This window comes from Cervus elaphus, chromosome 27, assembly GCF_910594005.1.
Source record: "Cervus elaphus chromosome 27, mCerEla1.1, whole genome shotgun sequence".
Lineage (NCBI taxonomy): Eukaryota > Metazoa > Chordata > Mammalia > Artiodactyla > Cervidae > Cervus > Cervus elaphus.
In genome coordinates this window covers 29,349,879-29,369,885 of record NC_057841.1, presented here as the reverse complement: position 1 = coordinate 29,369,885, position 20,007 = coordinate 29,349,879, and the positions used below count along the sequence as shown (strand labels likewise).

The 20,007-nt window shown below is 38.6% G+C and overlaps 1 protein-coding gene across 1 annotated transcript in view; it reads left to right on the top strand.

Moving 5' to 3' along the window:
• Positions 1-15,777, top strand: part of DSG3 (desmoglein 3) — a 31,417-nt gene extending 15,640 nt beyond the window's left edge. The window contains exons 9-16 of the mRNA XM_043888772.1: positions 1,951-2,222; positions 3,011-3,150; positions 4,956-5,183; positions 5,745-6,002; positions 9,070-9,209; positions 9,518-9,581; positions 11,267-11,514; positions 13,101-15,777. Of these exons, the coding sequence (XP_043744707.1) occupies positions 1,951-2,222; positions 3,011-3,150; positions 4,956-5,183; positions 5,745-6,002; positions 9,070-9,209; positions 9,518-9,581; positions 11,267-11,514; positions 13,101-13,721 (1,971 nt within the window). The 3' untranslated portion in view covers positions 13,722-15,777. The remainder of the gene's footprint in view (positions 1-1,950; positions 2,223-3,010; positions 3,151-4,955; positions 5,184-5,744; positions 6,003-9,069; positions 9,210-9,517; positions 9,582-11,266; positions 11,515-13,100) is intronic.
• Positions 15,778-20,007: the final 4,230 nt, after the last annotated feature.

Sequence of the window (20,007 nt, the reverse complement as noted above, 5' to 3'; positions counted from 1 at the left end):
GACTCTTCATCTGAAATAACATAAACCTATTTATGTTTGGCTATTGTATAGACTAGAAAAATATTACCACTGTTTTAGGACATTCCTTGGCATAGGACATTGGACTATATGAGCTTCTCTCTTTAATTCCGTGAGTCCAGCAGAATGACAGACCTGTAATATTCCCTTAACAGGGCGATTGCTGCAATTCCGGATTGCTGGAAGCCCCATAAGAGTTCCTATTATTCTGCTTTTCAGAGAGTGAGCTACAGCCCTCCTCAGTTGCAAGGTTTTGTTATAAACTCCCAAGAATACCTGGGACCAGATGTTCCCAGTCTTCTGTATTGGTATCTCCCAGTCTCCCAAACTAGAAACCTGGGCCTTATCTTTCAATTGTGGCATCTTCTCACCACCTAGAGCCAGACATCAAACTCTGCCCTAGAAACCATATTTATAGTCTGCCCTGGCCTTCCTTCCTATGGCCGGTGGGGCCTGGTAATTCCTTCTGGTACACTTCCCCACCCCCACCTCCTGAGTCTACCCCCCCTTCAATCTCTTCTACCACATTTTTCTGAAAACCAGTTTGGACCAATTATTCTCCCTTAAAAACTTTCCTTGTTCTCATTGGCTGTGAAAATGGCCCTCAGTTAAGATTGTCCCGTTGAGTCCCCTGCAGCTCCTCCTAGCCTGTGGGAACACAGGAGCGGTTGGTCCAGTTTGTCTTCAGAGAAGGCTGAGCAGCTTCTCAGGGGGTTCTAATGTGCAGCCAGGGTTGATGACCACCTGCTGGCCTTGGGGATGACCTTCAACCCCCCAGAGTTGTACCCCCGGCCTCTCACGATCACCAGCTCTCTATCACCTTCTGCTAAATCTGGCATTTACTCTGCCTGAATGACTCCTTCTCACCCTGAAACGCTCACACGAAAACCTCTAGGAAGCCTTTCCTGATTTTTCTCAAGTACAAGTCTTCACTTGCCTTCACATAGAGACTCTACCATCTCTTTTGTCACTTAGCCCTTACATTATAATGACCAGTTTGAGCAGCTTTCTCTTCCTCTCCACTAGGAAACACTTGAGTCCCACAAAACCAGTCACTGCCAAATTAAAACTCAAATCTAGATCTCATACCTTATTTTCAGTTATACTCCAATGTAACCAAAATGAACATTTCCTTATCCCATCACCCTTAGAAAATTTACTAGTGAATGAAACAAGCTATCCTGGGATATCCCTGGCCTTGACTTTTGCCACTTCAATGTAAGAGTCAAACAAATAGTGAACACATAAGACCAGGTGAAAATGGTTCTATGAAGAGCTGGTGGGACACCCTCTCAAGGCTTTACAGAAGCCTATGTGCCAACCAAGTTTAGTAAGATAATTTGCCATTTCTGAATTTTTTTAAGTCAGGAAAGAGATTACTGCACATGAATCCACTATATCCACTGCACAGAATTCACTATTCTGTGAGTGGATGTAGCTACCATTTACAGGAATGTATTGTGGGTTGTAATTTGTTCAGTCCTTACAACAATCTGATGAGGTAAGAGGTTTTTTTTCTTTTTCAGAAGTAAATAGTTGACGATCAAAGATGTTAAATATTGTGCCCTGAGTCACACAGCTATTAAGTAGCAGGACCAGGATTCAAACCAAGCAACAACAACAAATTTGGAATTCTTTCCACTGCATCACACAGCCTAAAGAAACTGTAAAGGTGTTTTGTTAGTCTTAAAAGAGATAACTGTGCTTCCTAAGTATCAGTCACCAAACTGAAGTTTCATAAGCGAAGAATTCTGAAGGACCCTCATCAGAGCATTACAATCATCTGTGAAACCGTTTTGCTGTATAGAAATAAAGGATTCATTCATAGAAATAAAGGAGTCATTCATAGCACATAACATAGAGTTCTCTGGTCCTCTTACTTGATCATATTTTTGTGACACTTCTTTCTTTCTATTTTTATTTTTACTCTAGTCTCTAGATTATGAACAAGTACAAAGCATGCAACTTGGTATCGCCGTCAAAAACAAAGCTCAATTTCACCATTCCGTAATCTCTCAATATCGAGTCCAGTCAACCCCACTCATAGTTCAAGTAATAAATGTGAGGGAAGGAATTACATTCCGTCCTTCTTCCAAGACATTTACTGTCCAAAAAGGCATAAGAAGAAACCAGTTGATCAATTACATCCTGGGAACCTATCAAGCCATTGATGAAGACACTGGCAAAGCTGCTTCATTTGTCAGGTGAGAATAATTTTTTTAATATCTCTCTATTCCTTGATGAAATTTCTTTTAATTTTATTGAAGTGTAGTTGGTTTACAATGTTGTGTTTATTTCTGATGTATAGTAAAGTGACTAAGTTATACAGATATAATCTTTTTCATATTCTTCTCCACTTCAGTTTATCACAGGATATTGAATATAATTCCCTGGGCTGGACAGTAGGACCTTGCTGTTTACCTTGACTAGTTCTAATTTATAAACTATTGCAAAATAATATCTAAACTACTCTATGCCAATAATATAAAAGAGATACAGTGCTAACCAACTCAAGGACTTATATAACTCAAGAAGAGATGTGCTATGAGCTAAGGTAGTATAAACACAAGTGGAAGTGGAAATGAAGAATGACAGCCTGTCTAGTGAGATCAAGAAAAAGTTTCATGGAAACTTTCAGTTGAGCCTTAAAAAAGAGTAGAATTTCACCAGAAGATCGTAGTGTAGTCAGACATAGAACAGTACATACAAAGCATGGTGCCTAAAATAAAGCACCATAAAAAGTTACCGCTATAGTATAAAGAACAAGGACACAGTTATTTTACTGAGCAGAGCAGAAAATTTAAAAACCAGGCTAACATATTCTTAAGGCTTATGAAATACTCCTTGTCTAGGCTAATATGCTAATTTTCTGCTGCTTTTTAAAAAGCATGTTTCAGAGTCTTATGAAAATACATTAAACATAAGTCATTTTCATTAAATAGGTATCATCCCATGTTTGGAAAAAAACTTACTGTTTTCTTTTACAAAACAGATATGTCTTGGGACGTAATGATGGTGGTTTGCTAATGATTGATTCAAAAACTGCTGAAATCAAATTTGTCAAAAACATTGAACGAGATGTTACTTTCATAATTAACAAGACAATCACAGCTGAGGTTCTGGCCATAGATGGTAAGAAAAAATATTATTCAAATTGGCATTTCTTCATGAATAGATGCTTTTGATTACTAACATATTACCTTTATCACTGCATGTATATGTGCTAACTCACTTCAGTCGTGTCCAACTCTTTGCAACCCCATGAACTGTAGCCCACCAGGCTCCTCTGTCCATGAGATTTCCCTGGCAAGAATCCTAGAGTGAGTTGCCATTGCCTTCTCCAAGGGATCTTCCTGACCCAGGGATCGAACCCACATCTCCTGCATCTCAGGCAGATTCTTTACCACTGAGACACTAGGGAAGAACCTTTAACTAGATATTAACTAGATAAAGAATTAACTAGATAAAGTTAATTACCTTAGGGGCCTTGGGTGTTAAGTCTGAGGTGGCTAAATCTAGGCATCCTAGCTTCTCACTGGAGTTCGTTGCACCAGTGAATTCTGGGTTTAGTCCTATTGTTTGCTGTGGTTGGAGCAAGAAGTTCTTGATTTGAGAAAGTGGACAAAGATTGATACAGAAAGCCTATCAGGGAAGCTCAGCTCAAATGTGAGGTGCCTTTGTGAGTTATTTACACACAGAGTGAGTTACTTATAGAGACCTTATAAGCATATATCATGGAACAGTAAAAATCTTCTGAAAAATCTTCTAAATAAAGCACCTGGTCAAAGCACATTAACTATGTGCTTCTCTAAGTGTAAAATTAATTTATATGCAAGGCAATTTCAGCAAACATAAAAATAAAATAAAAAATCATATTATCTGGAAAAACAGAAAAAAGCACTAAGGGAAACAATAGAAATAATTCTTAATCTCACCACTGAGAGATCTTATATCTTAGGTAATAAAAATAAATCATAATTTATTCCAAATACTTTGGCTCAAGCTTTAAAAGCAGAAATCTTCCACATAGTCTGGGCTCGTGCAGTAGAATATATTTAAGAAAACTATTATTTTTATGTTGATTTCATTCATAATCAGTGAACTTATCACCTTAAAGGTCTTGGTTCCAATCACATTGAATTAATAGCTGATGCTACTAATTAAGGTGGCTCAGAGGTAAAGAATCCATCTGCTAATGCAGGATTCCATCTGTGGGTTGGGACAATCCCCTGGAGAAGGGAATGGCAACCCACTCCAGTATTCTTGCCCAGAGAGTGCCATGGATGGAGGAGACTGGCAGGCTACAGCCCATGGGGTCGCAAAGAGTCAGACAAGACTCAGTGACTGAACAACAAGAAGCTACTAATTAAAGACAGCAGCCACACTGATAATCAGATTTCCTTTTAACAAGGTACAGAAATTGGGTGATTTTTTTTGTAGGAATAACAGACACAATTTCATGAGCACATACACTAATCTGGTGCATGTGAGATAATTTTTCTCTAATATTTACTTATTTATTTCTTGTTGCACTGGGTCTTCTTTGCTGTATCAGGCCTTCTCTAGTTGCAGCAAGCAGGGGCTACTCTCTAGTTGTGGTGCACAGGATTGTCATTGTGGTGGCTTCCCTTGTTGTGGAGCACAGGCTCTCAGCGTCAGTAGTTGTAGCATGTGGGCTCAGTAGTTGCAACTCACAGACACTAGAGCACAAGCTTAGTAGTTGAGGTGCATGGGCTTAGTTACTCCACAGCATGTGGTGTCTTCCCGGACCAGTGATCAAACCCATGTCCCCTGTGCTGGCAGGTGGATTTTTATCCACTGTGCCACCAGAGAAGTCCATGCATGTGAGAGAAATTTTAAGGGCTTATTTATTTGTTTCTTTATTTTGCACAACTTGCTCTGTATAGTTCTCTAACTCTAAAATGTTATTCTTACAGAAAGCACCGGTAAAACTTCTACAGGCACCATATATGTCCAAGTACCTGATTTTCATGAAAATTGCCCAACCATTGCCCTGGACAAGGAAGAAGTCTGTAGTTCGTCACCTTCCGTGGTTGTCAGAGCTTTACCACTGGAAAAGGATAAATATGCTGGCCCCTATCAATTTTCGGTGGAAGGGCAAAGCGTAAAACTTCCAGTTTCGTGGAGTATCGCAGGAACAGATGGTGAGTAATTGTAAAGCTGCTTCCGCAAATGACAACTGCTGCTTCTTTATATTTCCAGAAAGTTAAGAGAGAGTCCATTTGGGAGCAGGTCCTTTCCAAGAGTAATTTTAAAAATTCTTTGCAATTAAAATGATGTCCTATCCTCATGAATTTCCTCTGTCTTCAGAAAAGGAACAATATAAGATATTAGTACTATTTAAAATTTTCTGTTTTTCTCATGTGGACTCTAATTGGATATGTTTATATTTTCAATTTTTTATCTGTATCTCCTCAGTATACCAAAAATAAATAAATCATGAAAAGATCACAGTCAGGCACCTATTTTACTGCTGAGCTGTTTAGATTTCTAAATACATAAACTTTTCCTAACTAGCCAGGCTGTCAGCAGACATGAAATACTGGAGTGGTCAGCCTGCTCAAGGCTGCCCCTAGTCTGTCACTAGTCAGGAATCTTGAAAGCATGGTAGGCTGAACAGGCCCTGTTCACCCAAAACAACAGGTAGTTCTAAGAGCCAGAGACACCTTGTCCTACTGCTGACGTGTTTGCCGGTCCCCCTACAGCCACGTCCGCGCGCCTCACGGCCCCGCAGCCAGTCTCTCCCGGAGTGTACAGAATCTCCGTCATGGTCACCGACAGCGAGGGCCGGCGGTGCAAGGCACCAGAGAGCTTGACCCTGGAAGTCTGTGAGTGTGACTACAGGGGCGTCTGCCGAAGTGTGTATCCGACCAACGTCCCTGACACCAGAATTGGAGAGCGGTCTGGGAGGATGGGGGCTGCCGCCATCGGCCTGCTGTTCCTCGGGCTTCTGCTGCTTCTGTGTGAGTACCCCAGGGCGCTCTCCGGCCGCCACCGGGATGGTGGCATGTGGGTGGACAAAGCATCTCTGCAGTTGTTTCAGAGGCAGAGCTCACGGGGCGACGTGGGGGCGGGGGGCGCGCTGACATTCTCAGGAAGGACCAGAAATGTTTCAAGTTAACACATGACTTGCCAACAATCTATATTTATAACATAGCAGAGCAAGTCGTGTATGTCAGACATACAGAAACCATCACCAGAGAACCAAAGAAAGCATGGATAGTCTACACACTGCCTGTGATGTTCATGGTCAAAAGAATGACTTTACCCAGGATCGCAGCACTTTCTAAAATGTCTTTTCCCTCTACAAGTCTCATGAAATTCTAAAATACAGTAAAGTCCTGACCAAAAAAATTTAGGAAAAATTCTAAGATAGTATAAGCTTTGAGATTTACAATGCAGATAAATATATCGCACTTAAGAAGTTGTTGCTTAATCAAGAATTTCCTCAAAAGAGCTTTTCATCTGAAAATATACTCCTTTAAGGCTCAAACTTAATATGATGAAGTTTACTGAACACATTTAGGGAATTTACATACATGTATTTTTTTCTCTTTCTTTTTTATATTTTTAAATTATGAAAGTATGATAACACATTTACAGGAGAGAGTTGGAAAATACAAAGTTATTTACAGTTCCACTATATGACAATTATTTTTTAAGTAGGTAAATGAAGATTTTTAGAGTTGCAATATCAAACTCTCAAAAACTAACAGAATGTACAGAAATGTAGAAGGATAGAGTAGACCTGAAAAGTACTATGAACCAATTCAACATAATTAAGATTTATGTAATTTTCACACAATAGTAGGATACAAATTCTATTCAAGTTCCCATAGACTATAAACTAGGAGACACTGGACCATACCCAGGGACATAAGTTCCATTCCGAGAGGGAAAGCTGCTGAGAATATCTGAATAAAAGACCAACATGATCTTATTTGTATTTTAGAAAGATGACACTGACAGCAGTGTGTACTGCAAATTAAAAAGGGAAGAACAGTTAGGAGGTTATTGTAATATTATAGCTCCCATGGGATGATGGAGGCCAGGTTTCGAGTCACAACATAAGACTGGAAAGGAACGAATAGGTATGGGAGGCACAGTTGGAGTAAATGGAGAAGATCTGGAGACTAACGGATAGAATGAATGGACGAAAAGTCCAGTTGAACCACTAAATTCAGTTGCTACTGAAACCATTAAATGAAATTGACAATATCAGAGAAAGTGCAGACATGTAGGGTAGCAATCATAAATCTGATTTTGTAATGTTGAATTTTGAGGTACAGATATATCCTCTAGACTACTGTGCATTTGGGATTGTGGCTCAGGATGGCAGTCAGAGAAAATATACAGTGTTATTCCCACAGTCATATTTGCTTCATGTGATCCTACCATTTTCAAAAGATCATATCTTGAATTTTGTGGACAGAACATAAACATGTTTCTGTGAAAACACAATCAACACTTTGAAAAACTTTCTCTGGATGCATATATAAAAATCGAATACATATTGTACATACAATGATCAACAAGATTTCTAAAAGACTGTTATACTCATCTAAAAATACTGACCATACATATATACATATTCATCACTTTTCAAAACAAATTTGCCCACTTAAAATATTCAACCCTTCCCATATATTTACTTAAGTCATAGAATTGAGAATGGCAATAAAGCAAGCCTTTAGAAGTATCACTTATATGAACATTATGGTAAATTCTGAGAAAATGTGCTTTGTCCAACTTATTTTATTTTATATACTTGGCCTAATTTTTTCATCAAATAATATATATATATGTGTGTGTATGTGTAACTGACCTAATTTGTATAACTGATGTAGCTCATTCAAACAATACTGGGGAGTCCTCACGGCACTCAGTACCATCCTTTATCTCCATTAACTCATAATCCTCACAACAATCTATGATACTATATATTCTCCCATTCTTTGGATAGTTAATGGAGGCAAGAAAAGATGATGTAATTTGTCCAGCTGGTGAATGGTGAAGCCAAAATTCAAACCCTAGAAGACTGACTCCAGCGACTATATACTCTTAAACCCCTCACTAAGCTGCCAGTAAGTGAAAGAATTCAAACTAGGATTTAGTGCCTTCCTTCCTCAGGGCAGGACTTCCCTCACAGCTCAGTAAAGAATCTGCCTGCAATGCAGGAGACCCAGGTTAGATTCCTGGGACGGGAAGATTCTCTAGAGAAGGAAATGGCAACCCACTCCAGTATACTCGCCTGGAGAATCCCATGGACAGAGAAGCCTAGCAGGCTACAGTCCATGGGATCACAAGAATCAGACACGATCAGACTCAGTGGGACATGAACATCCAGCATGCAGGGCAGAGGTGGAGGTGGGGTCATCGACCACCCAGCCTGGGAAGTGTTTCATTTCTCTCTTGGCCTATTAGCCTGAGAATGATGCTAATCTTTATTGCCAAGATGTGACCTATCTGCACAGAAAGAATGATAATTACCCAGGCAGGAAGGCCCCTCCAAGCTAAGGATTCCTAAGTCACCATTAAGAGTGTAATGATACTAGATCATCAGTTGCATAGGGAGTTTGCAGGTTAATGGCTGTTCTATAAAGAGCTGTTTACCAGATTACCATATCATTATAATGCCCACCTAAAATCTTGACTATTCAGGTGTGTATTCACCCAACATCATATACTGAGCTGAAATATGTACAAATAAAAGCAATAATAATAAAAGTATATTATAGAAAATAATTGAGGAAATGAATGACCACTTTTATCATTCATCAAACAGTGCCTCTTTTAAGAAAATATATGGGTCACAAGAATAACCTGATCTGTCTCCTTCAGTTTCATAATTATGTGAAATTTTAGTAAGCTTAATCAAATTTTACCTTGTAGAAATTAATTTTGCTTTCTATTAGATTTTCCATAAGCATTAAAGCTACTGTATTTCTTTGTAATGTTTCCAACAATTGCCCTGTCAAATCATTTCCAAGTGATTCAAATGTTCTGATATTTTATTTTCCTTCATTCTAGTGGCCCTCCTCCTGCTTCTGACCTGTGATTGTGGGGCAGGTACTATTGGGGGAGTGACCGGTGGATTTGTCCCAGTGCCGGATGGTTCAGAAGGAACAATTCACCCGTGGGGAATCGAAGGTGCCCAACCTGAAGACAAGGTGAGGATCCACTTTGTAAAACATTTACTTCACTCATACAGAGCAAATTCGATTTACATACTAGATAGAAAAGGGGGTAATGGGGTATAAAAAATAAGACTCCTGACCATCAAGGACCTATGAGAGTCAGTGCTGAAGTGAATGGAGCCTTTTAAGATCTTAGCTCTTCAGATGTCAAATCATAAAAATGGTTACTCCTGTAAGAATTTGAAATTCTTGTAATGTCTCCATTTAAAAGGGAGCGTATTTCACTTATATTGGTGAAATCTGGTTAATTTTTAAATATATTTTTTGCATATTGTTTGTAGGAAATCACAAATATCTGTGTGCCACCTATAACTGCCAATGGAGTTGATTTCATGGAAAATTCTGGTAAGTGAACATCAAATTTATTTTTGAAAGGAATAATAGGTTAAATAAGAAATATTAAAAACTAAGAAATGTTCTAAATTCTTTTCTTAATAATTTGTGCACATACTGAGAGATGTTACCACTGAAACAGGGTTTCAGTGAATTGGTTTACTGTTAGTATAGCAGTCAATTTTGTGACCTAGTTCTGACTTCAATAAGTTCATTGTCTACTGATATCACCATTTTTACTAGCAGAAGATTTGTTATACTTTTCGAAACTTCAGTAAACTGAAGTATAGCTCTCTGATAGTTGATTACTAATTTTTTAATAAGTTAAGGATTTTACATATATAGAAAAATGTAAAGGAAAATATAAAACACACTATGTACCCAGCATCCAACTCTGCCTGTTAACACTGGTAATATTTGCAGTTAAAGTGTCATGGGTGCCTATCCTAGATCTTGTTGCCCTTCTTTCTTCCCCAGAACAGGAACCTGATTTCAATTCAAATAACCAATTCCTGTATTTAATCATGGGCTTCCCTGGTGGCTCAGTGGTAAAGAATCTGCTTGCCAATGCAGGAGTTGAGGGTTCGATCCCTGGGTCAGGAAGATCCCCTACAGCAGGAAATGGCAACCCACTCAGTATTCTTGCCTGGAAAATCCTATGGACAGAGGAGCCTGGTGGGCTACAGTCCACGGGATCGAAAAAGAATTGGACACCACTGAGCAACTAAACAACAACAATAATATATTTAATCATAATGGGACAAGGATCGCTTGTGTTGTCATATAGGTGAAATTATTTATTTCTGTAGTTTACCAAACGACTATTTCATTCATCTTATCTCAGTGCCACACTAAGGTATAAACTAGAACGCCAAGCATGCTAAGTTATTTCAGTCAAACCCAAATCCCCATGTCTCCTGCATTGGCAGGCTCATTCCTTATCACTAGCACTACCTGGGAAGCCTATAGAACAATAAGATCTAATGCCTAATATTCAAATTGTTCTTAATTCCATGCTTAGCAATAAATTGTTTTTAAATGTCCAGCCTGAAACATCTACATAAGATCGCCCCCAAAATGTAACTATCTGTCTTTATCAGTTACCTTAATCCTTATTTGCTTCTCCCATTACAATTACATCACTAAAACAATATTTTGAATTCTCTAGGAAAAATAGCTTTCCATGAAAATGCATTGTAAAGGTAACAGGCAGAATAGTCACAGCTCATTAAATTTTCATTAGGCACTAAGACACCTAATTAGCATTTGCTAATTTGCATGATTACATTATGTATGTTTCCTCTTCGGTTTCCATATTGAGCCAATATGACAGCTAAATTACAACTTCTTTTTTCTTGAAAACAAGCATCGCATTAGCAGCTTTCCATGGCTGTGTGCTGAATATTTCGTTCATACTTTTCCATTTCTGGCTGTTGTCACTGAAAATCTACTTTTTTTTTTAATTGGTAAGTTTTCAGAGCTATTTCATCTGTTAATACCCTCTGTTACTCCCTCACCTCCTCTGTTACTCTCACATTACAGACTGTGGGGTGTTCTCACCTTGAGTCATAAAATCATATTTTCTCCCACAAGCTGGCTTTACTTGGCGGGTGCTCTCAGATATCAAAGATCAGTAAAAACCAAAACAAAACAAATCACAGCATGAGATGTCACGGCACTTTCTCCCCTGTTTTTAGAAGTCTGTACGAATACATATGCTGGAGGGACGGTGGTAGAAGGAGCTTCGGGAATGGAACTGACCACCAAGCTTGGAGCAGCTGCAGGATCTGGGGGAGCCGCGGGGTTCGCAGCAACCACTGGTCTGAGCAACTTTTCCATGGGGCAGTCCGGGACGATGAGAACAAGGCATTCCACGGGAGGAACCAACAAGGACTTTGGGGAAGGGGCAATAAACATGAAATTCCTGGACTCCTACTTTTCTCAGGTAATCTGGTGGAAAACGCTGTGGCTTTGTTATCTTGTTTACATTAGAGATCTTTCTACTTGACTGTACTTCAGTTTTACAGTTCGGTTCTTTTGCAACTTGGTAAGACAAGAAAAAAGAGGTAAAAGCTCCTTGTTAAAATAACAAGGATAACCTAAGGTGGCTGCCAAAATCCGGCTACTGGTCAAAAGAAAGAAGGGATGGGTAGACACAAAATCAGAGAATATGGCACCTCCTTCCTCCCACTGGGATAACAACAGAAAGCAAAACTCTTTGCTTTTCAGATCAGTGGCATCCTCTTTAGACATACAAAGCAGTTTATTTCTCATTTCCTGTACCATGAAGTATGTCAGAATACATCAGCATACATTTTTCCGAGAGGGTTATAGTATTCTTCACATTGTCAAGGAGTCCATGTCCAAAAATGCTGAAGAAACATTAATGACCCAAACATGAAAGGGGAAACAAGGATGTGGTCCAAGATGAGGTGAAGTGTCAAGAAGCAGAGAATCTACAAAAGGACAGGGATGCAAGGACAGAGAGGACGCTGGGAGGCAGGTAGCTTGCCTCCTGGTTGGTGCATCACCAGAACGGATCTCACCTACAGCTGCGCTATCAGAGCCGTAAGTGATGGCATTTGGCCTGGTGGCCACGCAGATGAAGGCTGACACAGTGTTTGAGGACAGACTGACAGGAAGGATCAGACTCCCAGTTAGGAATCAGACTCTCACGAGGGTTACGGTGTCTGGGTCAAGGCCCCAGGCTGGTGAGAGCTGCCTCAGATGGTGAGGATGCCTGCACCCTGCCCCACACAATGACCCAAACACACACAGGGACCCTCACAGATGGCCCAGCAAATAACCTCCAGGCTCCGTACACATTTGCTCTGTATGGCTAAGTCCATGTCAATGCAAGTCTTAAAATTCAAGAGTTCAAATATGAGCCTACAACAGACTCAAGTTGAAAGGAATGTTAATTGCATCCTTCTCCAAACACAGAAACTTCTGTAACAAGATTGCTGGTATGGAGTATGCCCTCACTTCTATTGTTGTTGTTGCCATTCAGTCGATAAGTCATATTTGACTCTTTGGGACCCCATGAATTGCAGCACGCCAGGCGTCCCTGTCCATCACGATCTCCCTGATTTTGCTCAAACTCATGTCCATTGAGTCAGTGATGCCATCCAACCATCTCATCCTCTGTCGCCCCCTTCTCCTGCCCTTAATCTTTCCCCAGCATCAGAGTTTTTTCCAGTGAGTTGGTTCTTTGCATCATGTGGCCAAAGAGCTTCTTCTTCAGCATCAGCCCTTCCAGTGAATATCCAGGGTTGATTTCTTTTAGGATTGACTGGTTTGATCTCCTTGCTGTGCAAGGGACTCTCAAGAGTCTTCTCTAGCACTGCAATTCAAAAGCATCAATTCTTTGGCACTCAGCCTTCCTTATGGTCCAACTCTCACATCCGTACATGACTTCGATGGATTACCTCAATCACAGTCATGATCAAATGCTGAGTTTTACAAAAGGTATTACATCCTTCCCCTGAGTGTCTCTTACAGCTCATTTTCTCCTCTTCTCTCCACCTTTAGAAAGCATTTGCCTGTGCAGACGAAGACGATGGCCAGGAAGCAAATGACTGCTTGCTGATCTATGATAATGAAGGAATCGATGCCCCCAGTTCTCCCGTCGGCTCCCTGGGTTGTTGCAGTTTTATTGCCGACGATTTTGACGAGAGCTTCTTGGACTCACTTGGCCCCAAATTTAAAAAGCTGGCCGAGATAAGCCTCGGGATGGATGATGAAACCAAAAGCTCTCAGCTGCATACCAAAGACAGCAGTTCTAGGGTTGACGCCTGTGGCCAACATGTTCAAGTCCAGCAGTCAGAGTCTGTTAGGTACCAGACTTTGTCAGGCAGCCAGGGAGCATCTGCGCTGTCAGCTTCCAGCTCTGTCCTCCAGCCTGCCGTTCCCATCGCTGACCCTTTGCAGCATGGTAGCTATCTGGTAACGGAGACTTACTCAACTTCTTCTGGTTCCCTTGTGCAACCTCCCGCTGCTGTTTTTGATCCACTTCTCACGCAAAATGTGATAGTGACGGAAAGAGTGATTTGTCCGATTCCTAGTATAACTGGCAACCTACATGGTCCTACAGAGCTACGAGGATCAGGCAGTAAGATCTTTACAGAAGATCCTTGTTCCCGTCTGATATAAGCAGAGTGAACTGGAATTACATACTGGCCAAATACGGATACTTGAACCAAATTATTCAAAATAGCACAGCAAATCTCACAGTATTGGTCTGATTTGGCACTTATTTGCTACTCTTACATAAACTGGTCATGATTACAGTCTAAATTGTCTAGTTTATGTCCCCACACTGGATGTGTGGTCACTCTTACTTCTCAAATTCAAGTCCTAGTAGATCTTAAATGTTTTCCGAAATATCTTAAGATCATATTCAGTGGGAAAATTTCCTAATAATTTTTAAACTTCAAATGCAGTGTGTTTTAGTGGATTAAGGACTTGGAGTCAAGACCCCCAGTTCTTGAATTTTTCACCTTTGCTTACATCATTAGTAATGATGTAAGAATCATAAAGTCTTTGCTAAAGCATTTTGAACTGCTTGGGAAAAAGAAAATAGTTGCATTTAAACTTCTGCCATCTTCTTGGTGTTGGGAGACCCTAGGGACATCTTTTGCTCAAGCTAACGGTACTGGTTTACACATTAAACTTGCTGCATCTATATTCCTCATACTCTCACAATAAGACAGTTTTGAAATAGAAGTATCATAGGAAATTTAGGAAAGTTCAGTATGGTGTAAATATTTTTGTGTTTTTTTAAATCACCTTGAAAGGATCTACCTAAAGAAAATATTTTACATTAAGCCCCTCCCTATACTTCTCAATAACAAGCAATCCTGTGTTAATAGTCTTTGAAAATTACTCTTTATTTTTTAAATGTTAGGAGGTAGATGTAACTTACATATGACGTGTAGTGATATTTATCATGTTAACAATGTCTACAGACTTCCTAGGAATACAAAATACGGCTTGTCTCACAAGCAAAAGAGGCCTCTGACTAGAGTAACACATAGTGTAATTTGTGAATGTGTATTATATGCCGTGTTTCAGGTCAAAAAGGGATATAGAAAGAGATTATGAGTAACTTAATTTTATTAAGCCTCACTCCTTTTAAATGAAGCTGCTACCACAATTTAATCCTTGAGTAAAACCATGTTAGGTTAGTGATGGCTTAGAATATGTCATTTCACGTGTGTTACCCTGATGACAATGTAGTTCTTCAAATCATTTCTGATAATTCAAGGTCCTCATCCTTTAGCCCGTAGACATCACCCTACCTCTCATTAACATTATTGTCTTAGCCGAGTCTCTACAAGGTCATTGTTTGGCTCTGTTATCTCTAATTGTATATAAAATACTCTTTTCTGGTTTTTGCCATATTCAAATCTGTATTTGTTTTCAGATGAAAGACAAAGTATAAAGTGTTTGTGTTTTAACCCAGAAGGGGGCACTCCTGAGGATTCCTGGTGGGGAAGAGACCCCCTAAAATGTCCTTACATCTAGAATTCTTCCCTCTCCCTGGTGTCATGACTACCAGGAAGCCCAAGAAGCACAGGCAATCTCTTCTTCCAAGGCAAGGTTGCTCTAGCAACAAGGTCTGCAGGGTGCCGTCTTGAGGCGAGAGGAACTAGACCCTTTGGAGCAGCCTTGCAGCTCCTGAGGAAGCTGCCTGGCTATTACCTCTGGGGCCTATTCTCAACAGAAGCTTGCTCTGGGGTCTAGAACACACAGAGTTGACTTGTGACTCTGTTTATGCATGAGAATTAAACTAATAATCAGAATAACCCTTGTTCCAAGTTCAGAAGTGTTTTCAGGATCCTCAAGGTATTCTAATATTTCCTCTTAAAATCCAACTCATGAAATGGGAATTTTGCTGCACTGCCAAAGTGCAGAGGAAACTACGCCACAGTAGTAAAGTCAAATAAGGGGGAAAGTGAAATTAAAGCAGTTTTGAAAGAAAAGTAGATCACTCTTATCTAAGAGGACCTGTAATTTTAATCTGCCATGTAAAATTAAATTCAAAGCAAAAATGTATCTGTATTTTTTCACTAAAAATAAAAAATGTTTTAAGCAGAAAAACTCTTTAAAAACTATCTTTTTACTTGATGTATTATAAATTTTAAACAGTATATATTAAAACTTATAGAGTGGTAACATTGTTATAATAAAACTGTTTGGCAACAAACTTATGAGTTCTTCCTTAACCATTTAGCAAAAACTGAACTACTCTCTGCAGTTAATAACTGTTAAGAAATATGATGTAAGAAAGTGATTGCATGTGTATTTTTATCAGTATTTTTCCTTTTTTTTTTTTTTTAAAGCTGACACTTTTTCTGAATCCTCCCCAACAGGAAGTACATGGGGACTTGGGATCTCGTCTTCAGGTGGAAATAGATGTTGGATGAGGTCAGGGCAGATTTTTATTAACTGGATGACTTAACTCATTTATGATCTATTGGGTAATTTGGAATGGTCTCTCAGGCAAAAATGTTGACACCCTATGAAGACTCAAGAGAGAAAAGGTGGAGAAGGAGAAGGTAAGGTTTCTAGCCTAACGTGATGACAAAAATGTACAATGACTTTGGTGACAGCCATTAGCCCCTGCAGTGAGTCTGTCTGCCAGTAAATGTGTGAGGTGGCTCAGTGGCAAAGAATCTGCCTGCCAAGCAGGAGACACAGGTTTGATCCCCGGGTTGGGAAGATCCCTGGAAAAGGAAATGGCAACCCACACCAGTATTCTCACATGGAAAATCCCATGGACAGAGGAGCTTGGCGGGCTACAGTCCACGGGATCACAAAAGATCAGAAACAACTTAGTAACTGAACAACAACAACAACAAACGTCTGTTATTTTTGTCTTCCTTTGAAGGGATACCACAAAACAAGCCCCTTCAGAGCCTCACATCTTGGTTTTGCTGACCCTCCTCATTCTTAAATACAGACAATTCAACTTGGACCTGGGGTAAGGTAAGCAGAAACTGGATTCCAGTGAATGTTGAGTGAAGAAAAGTGGATGGCTTAACTCAGATGTCCTAGATCAACCCCAGGAAAATGAAAACCATGCAGGTAAATTCCAAAAATATCACCAGTTCCTCTTATTCCTAGGAAGGTGAAGGAATAAAAATAGCAAGATCAGTTTCTCTTCTCTAATTTTCAAAAGTCAAGTAAGGTGTAAATTAATACATTCAACTGACTAGCTTCGATGTAACTGGTGATTAAGAAACAACTAGCAATTAAGTAAAAGTTAAGGATCTTTCCTTCCTGTTATTGGCAATCCAGTATTTTCCCAACTGCTTTACTGAGTCTACAAGAGTAATTGTGAATCAGAGATCACATGATTTAGCGCTTGCTCAACAACATAGTCTGAGACCTTTTTTTTACATAAGGGGGATATTTGATGAGAAAAGAAGGTAATCATTTAAATTTCAGGTGCCAGAAACAACACATCTTCCACAAAGAATACTGAGATTCTTTCTGCTTTGCCTGATCCAGAGTTCACCATGATCCCTTCCAAGACAAGACACACGCCATTCCACAGGTTGGTGTCTTTGCTTTCTTTTTCTTTTATACATTGCCTTTTTTTTTTTTTTAACAAATGCAAAACAAACGAAAAAATCTAAGTACAGTGCAGGTATAATTAAAACTCAACATAATGATGGTCTAAAATGCAAAAGGATGCAGTTACCAAAAAAGGAAGAATGACACTTTTGAGGTCTACCAGACAGCCAAGAGAGTTATATTCTAATTTATCTCTTATGGTAACTTTGAGATTACAGCCACAAAAACAAAAACTCAGAGAATCAAAGTAACTTCCTTAAGACCATAGAATAAGTGACACAAATGTAAAAGCTGGTTTATATCATTCAGCAATATTAATACTCATTAGTTTCTCAGAATAATCTGTTTATTTTCAGATCTAAGACTTAAAGTAGAACATGAAAAATGGGAAAGAAAACAATGAAAATTATAAAATAAAAAGATCATAAATCCAAATATAATTCTAAAGATTAAAGAAGCAGTACAATGTTGGCATATATATATATTATGACTGAAAGATACAGACAGAGAAATAAAAAGGTAGGGACAGATGAAAGAATGCACATACTTGATTTGCCACTATTTTGAAGACTATGTGAGTTTATTTTTCAGGTCACAGCTTTCCTCCACATTTAATAACAGAAACAAGCTACCTGGAGGTCACGGAACCTCTTTCCCAGTAAACTCCTTAAAAATTACTTTGATAACACACTTTAACAGAAGAGGTAATGTGACTTGCATCTAGATATAAAAATAACTTTATATGTTAAACTTTTTATTTGATATTTATGTCTATTGCAAAATTATTATAATAGGTCTAGTTAACATCCTTCACCATACAAAAAAATCTTTTTCCTGTGATAAGGACTTTTAAGGTTTACTCTTTTAGCAACTTTTAAATATGCAGTTCAATGCTGCTAACTATATGACCCTGCTGTACCTTACATCCCCAGAAGTTATTTATTTTATAGCTAGACGTTTGTACCTTTTGATTCCACCCATTTTGCCCATCTCCCAACCACTTCACCTCTGGCAATCACCAGTCTGTTCTCTGTATCTGTGAACTTGGTTTTTGTTTTATTTTTTTAAAATAATAACTTTAAATGAGTCCTTCCACCTCAGTGTTTCCATGATTTGTGGGAAACAACACATTTTTAACAACTACAGCAAATATTTACTACTTAAAGCCAATTCTACTTATATCTTTATTCCCATGAAAGATATGGGACCATCTTATTTTTAATTTTATGCCTCAGGATATCCCTGATGTTTTATGTGGGCTGAATTTGTCACTATTAAGTTAGCAAGCAATAAATTTTGTATAAAAACAGAGCATCGAATTATGATAAAAGCAAAATATTGATACTGAATAAGTCTGTCCTCATTTCTGTAGAAGGTAGAGGAAATATTTATATTCTTTCATAATCAAAAGAGGATTGCAAAGAACTTTCTTAATTATAAAGCAGTACAGAATCAGGTAATCCTGGATTTATGTAAATGGCATAATGATATGGTTTATGCTCCTGCAAGGAGGCATTGTTACTAAACCAAAATTGGGTTATTAAACACAAAATGTGAGATTAACTTAGTCATGCCTTCCAAGTCCTACTCACTAGTACTGATTGCTACGGTCCTAACTACAAGGAGAAACATACATACATACACACACACACATACACATGCACCACAAGCACATGTATTTGCCACCAGTAACCATGTAGCTTGGTATAGCTGAAGCAGTGTCTTTCATTCTTAGACCCATGGACCAAATACTAATGTTTAGTGGTGCTGCAGACACAAAATTTTTCCATACAAGGAATCTGCTCTCTAGATGCATAATTAAAAAGAAAAGAATCACCTAGATTTTCCACCTAAATTTCTTTCAGTAAGACACAATGACCAATGACCTTGTTTGACCAAACTTTTATCTTTTTTTAACTAATCTTAACTATGCTTATCCAGGGAGGACACCCCCTTTTGATTAGTAAAAACATGTGTAATATAGGAAATGAAGATATTAGTCTCAGTTGTTGTACCAGATGAATAAGTTCTACAGACTAATGTGTAGCATAAAGCTTTTTTTTTTTTTTTAGCATAAAGCTTATAGTTAACAACTCTGTATTGTATACTGAAAATTTTATTAAGAGGGTAAGTCTTACGTTAAGTATTCTTGTCACATGCACAAAGTAACAGTAATAAAAAGAGTGTAGGAGGAAACTTTTGAAGGTGATACATAAGTTTATGGTATAGATTATGATAATGGTTTCATGGGTTTATACTTACCTCAAACTCGTCAAGTTGTATATATTAATTATGTACAACTTTTTGTATGTCAAAAATGTTTAATATATAATAAACCCTTAGTCCAACATCTTTTGACAATATTTTTCTGTATCTTCCCTTTCCTCTCAGTTGTTATAAACTGCTATGGATACTTCCTCAGAAGACATTTATGGTTGCTAGTGGTTGAAATCTAAGCTGATTTTCTAACTAGCCACTCTTTCTGTACACACTTTCGTGGGCCCTCTTTGTGTTGGTCTTTGAATATTCTTTCAAATTGCAAACTAACAACAAAGGCATATGCTGTCAGGATGACATAAGACGTTCTATTCTAGGAATCAAAGATTCTCCCAGGCCTTCCAGAACAAGCCAATGCACGCTATTACCATTTTGCCAACCTTGGTTAGAGAAGGATGTCTCCACTGAAAGAACAAGTCGGGAGATGTTGTTGAATATTTTGATAGGAAACTATGAGTTGTCAAGCAAAGACAATCTGCTAGTAGTGAAAAATCAAAACTTATTAGGAAGGTCTAAGAGAAAATTTTAAAATTTCATTCCATCTAGTCAATCAATAGATGGAACATAAATTTTAATAACT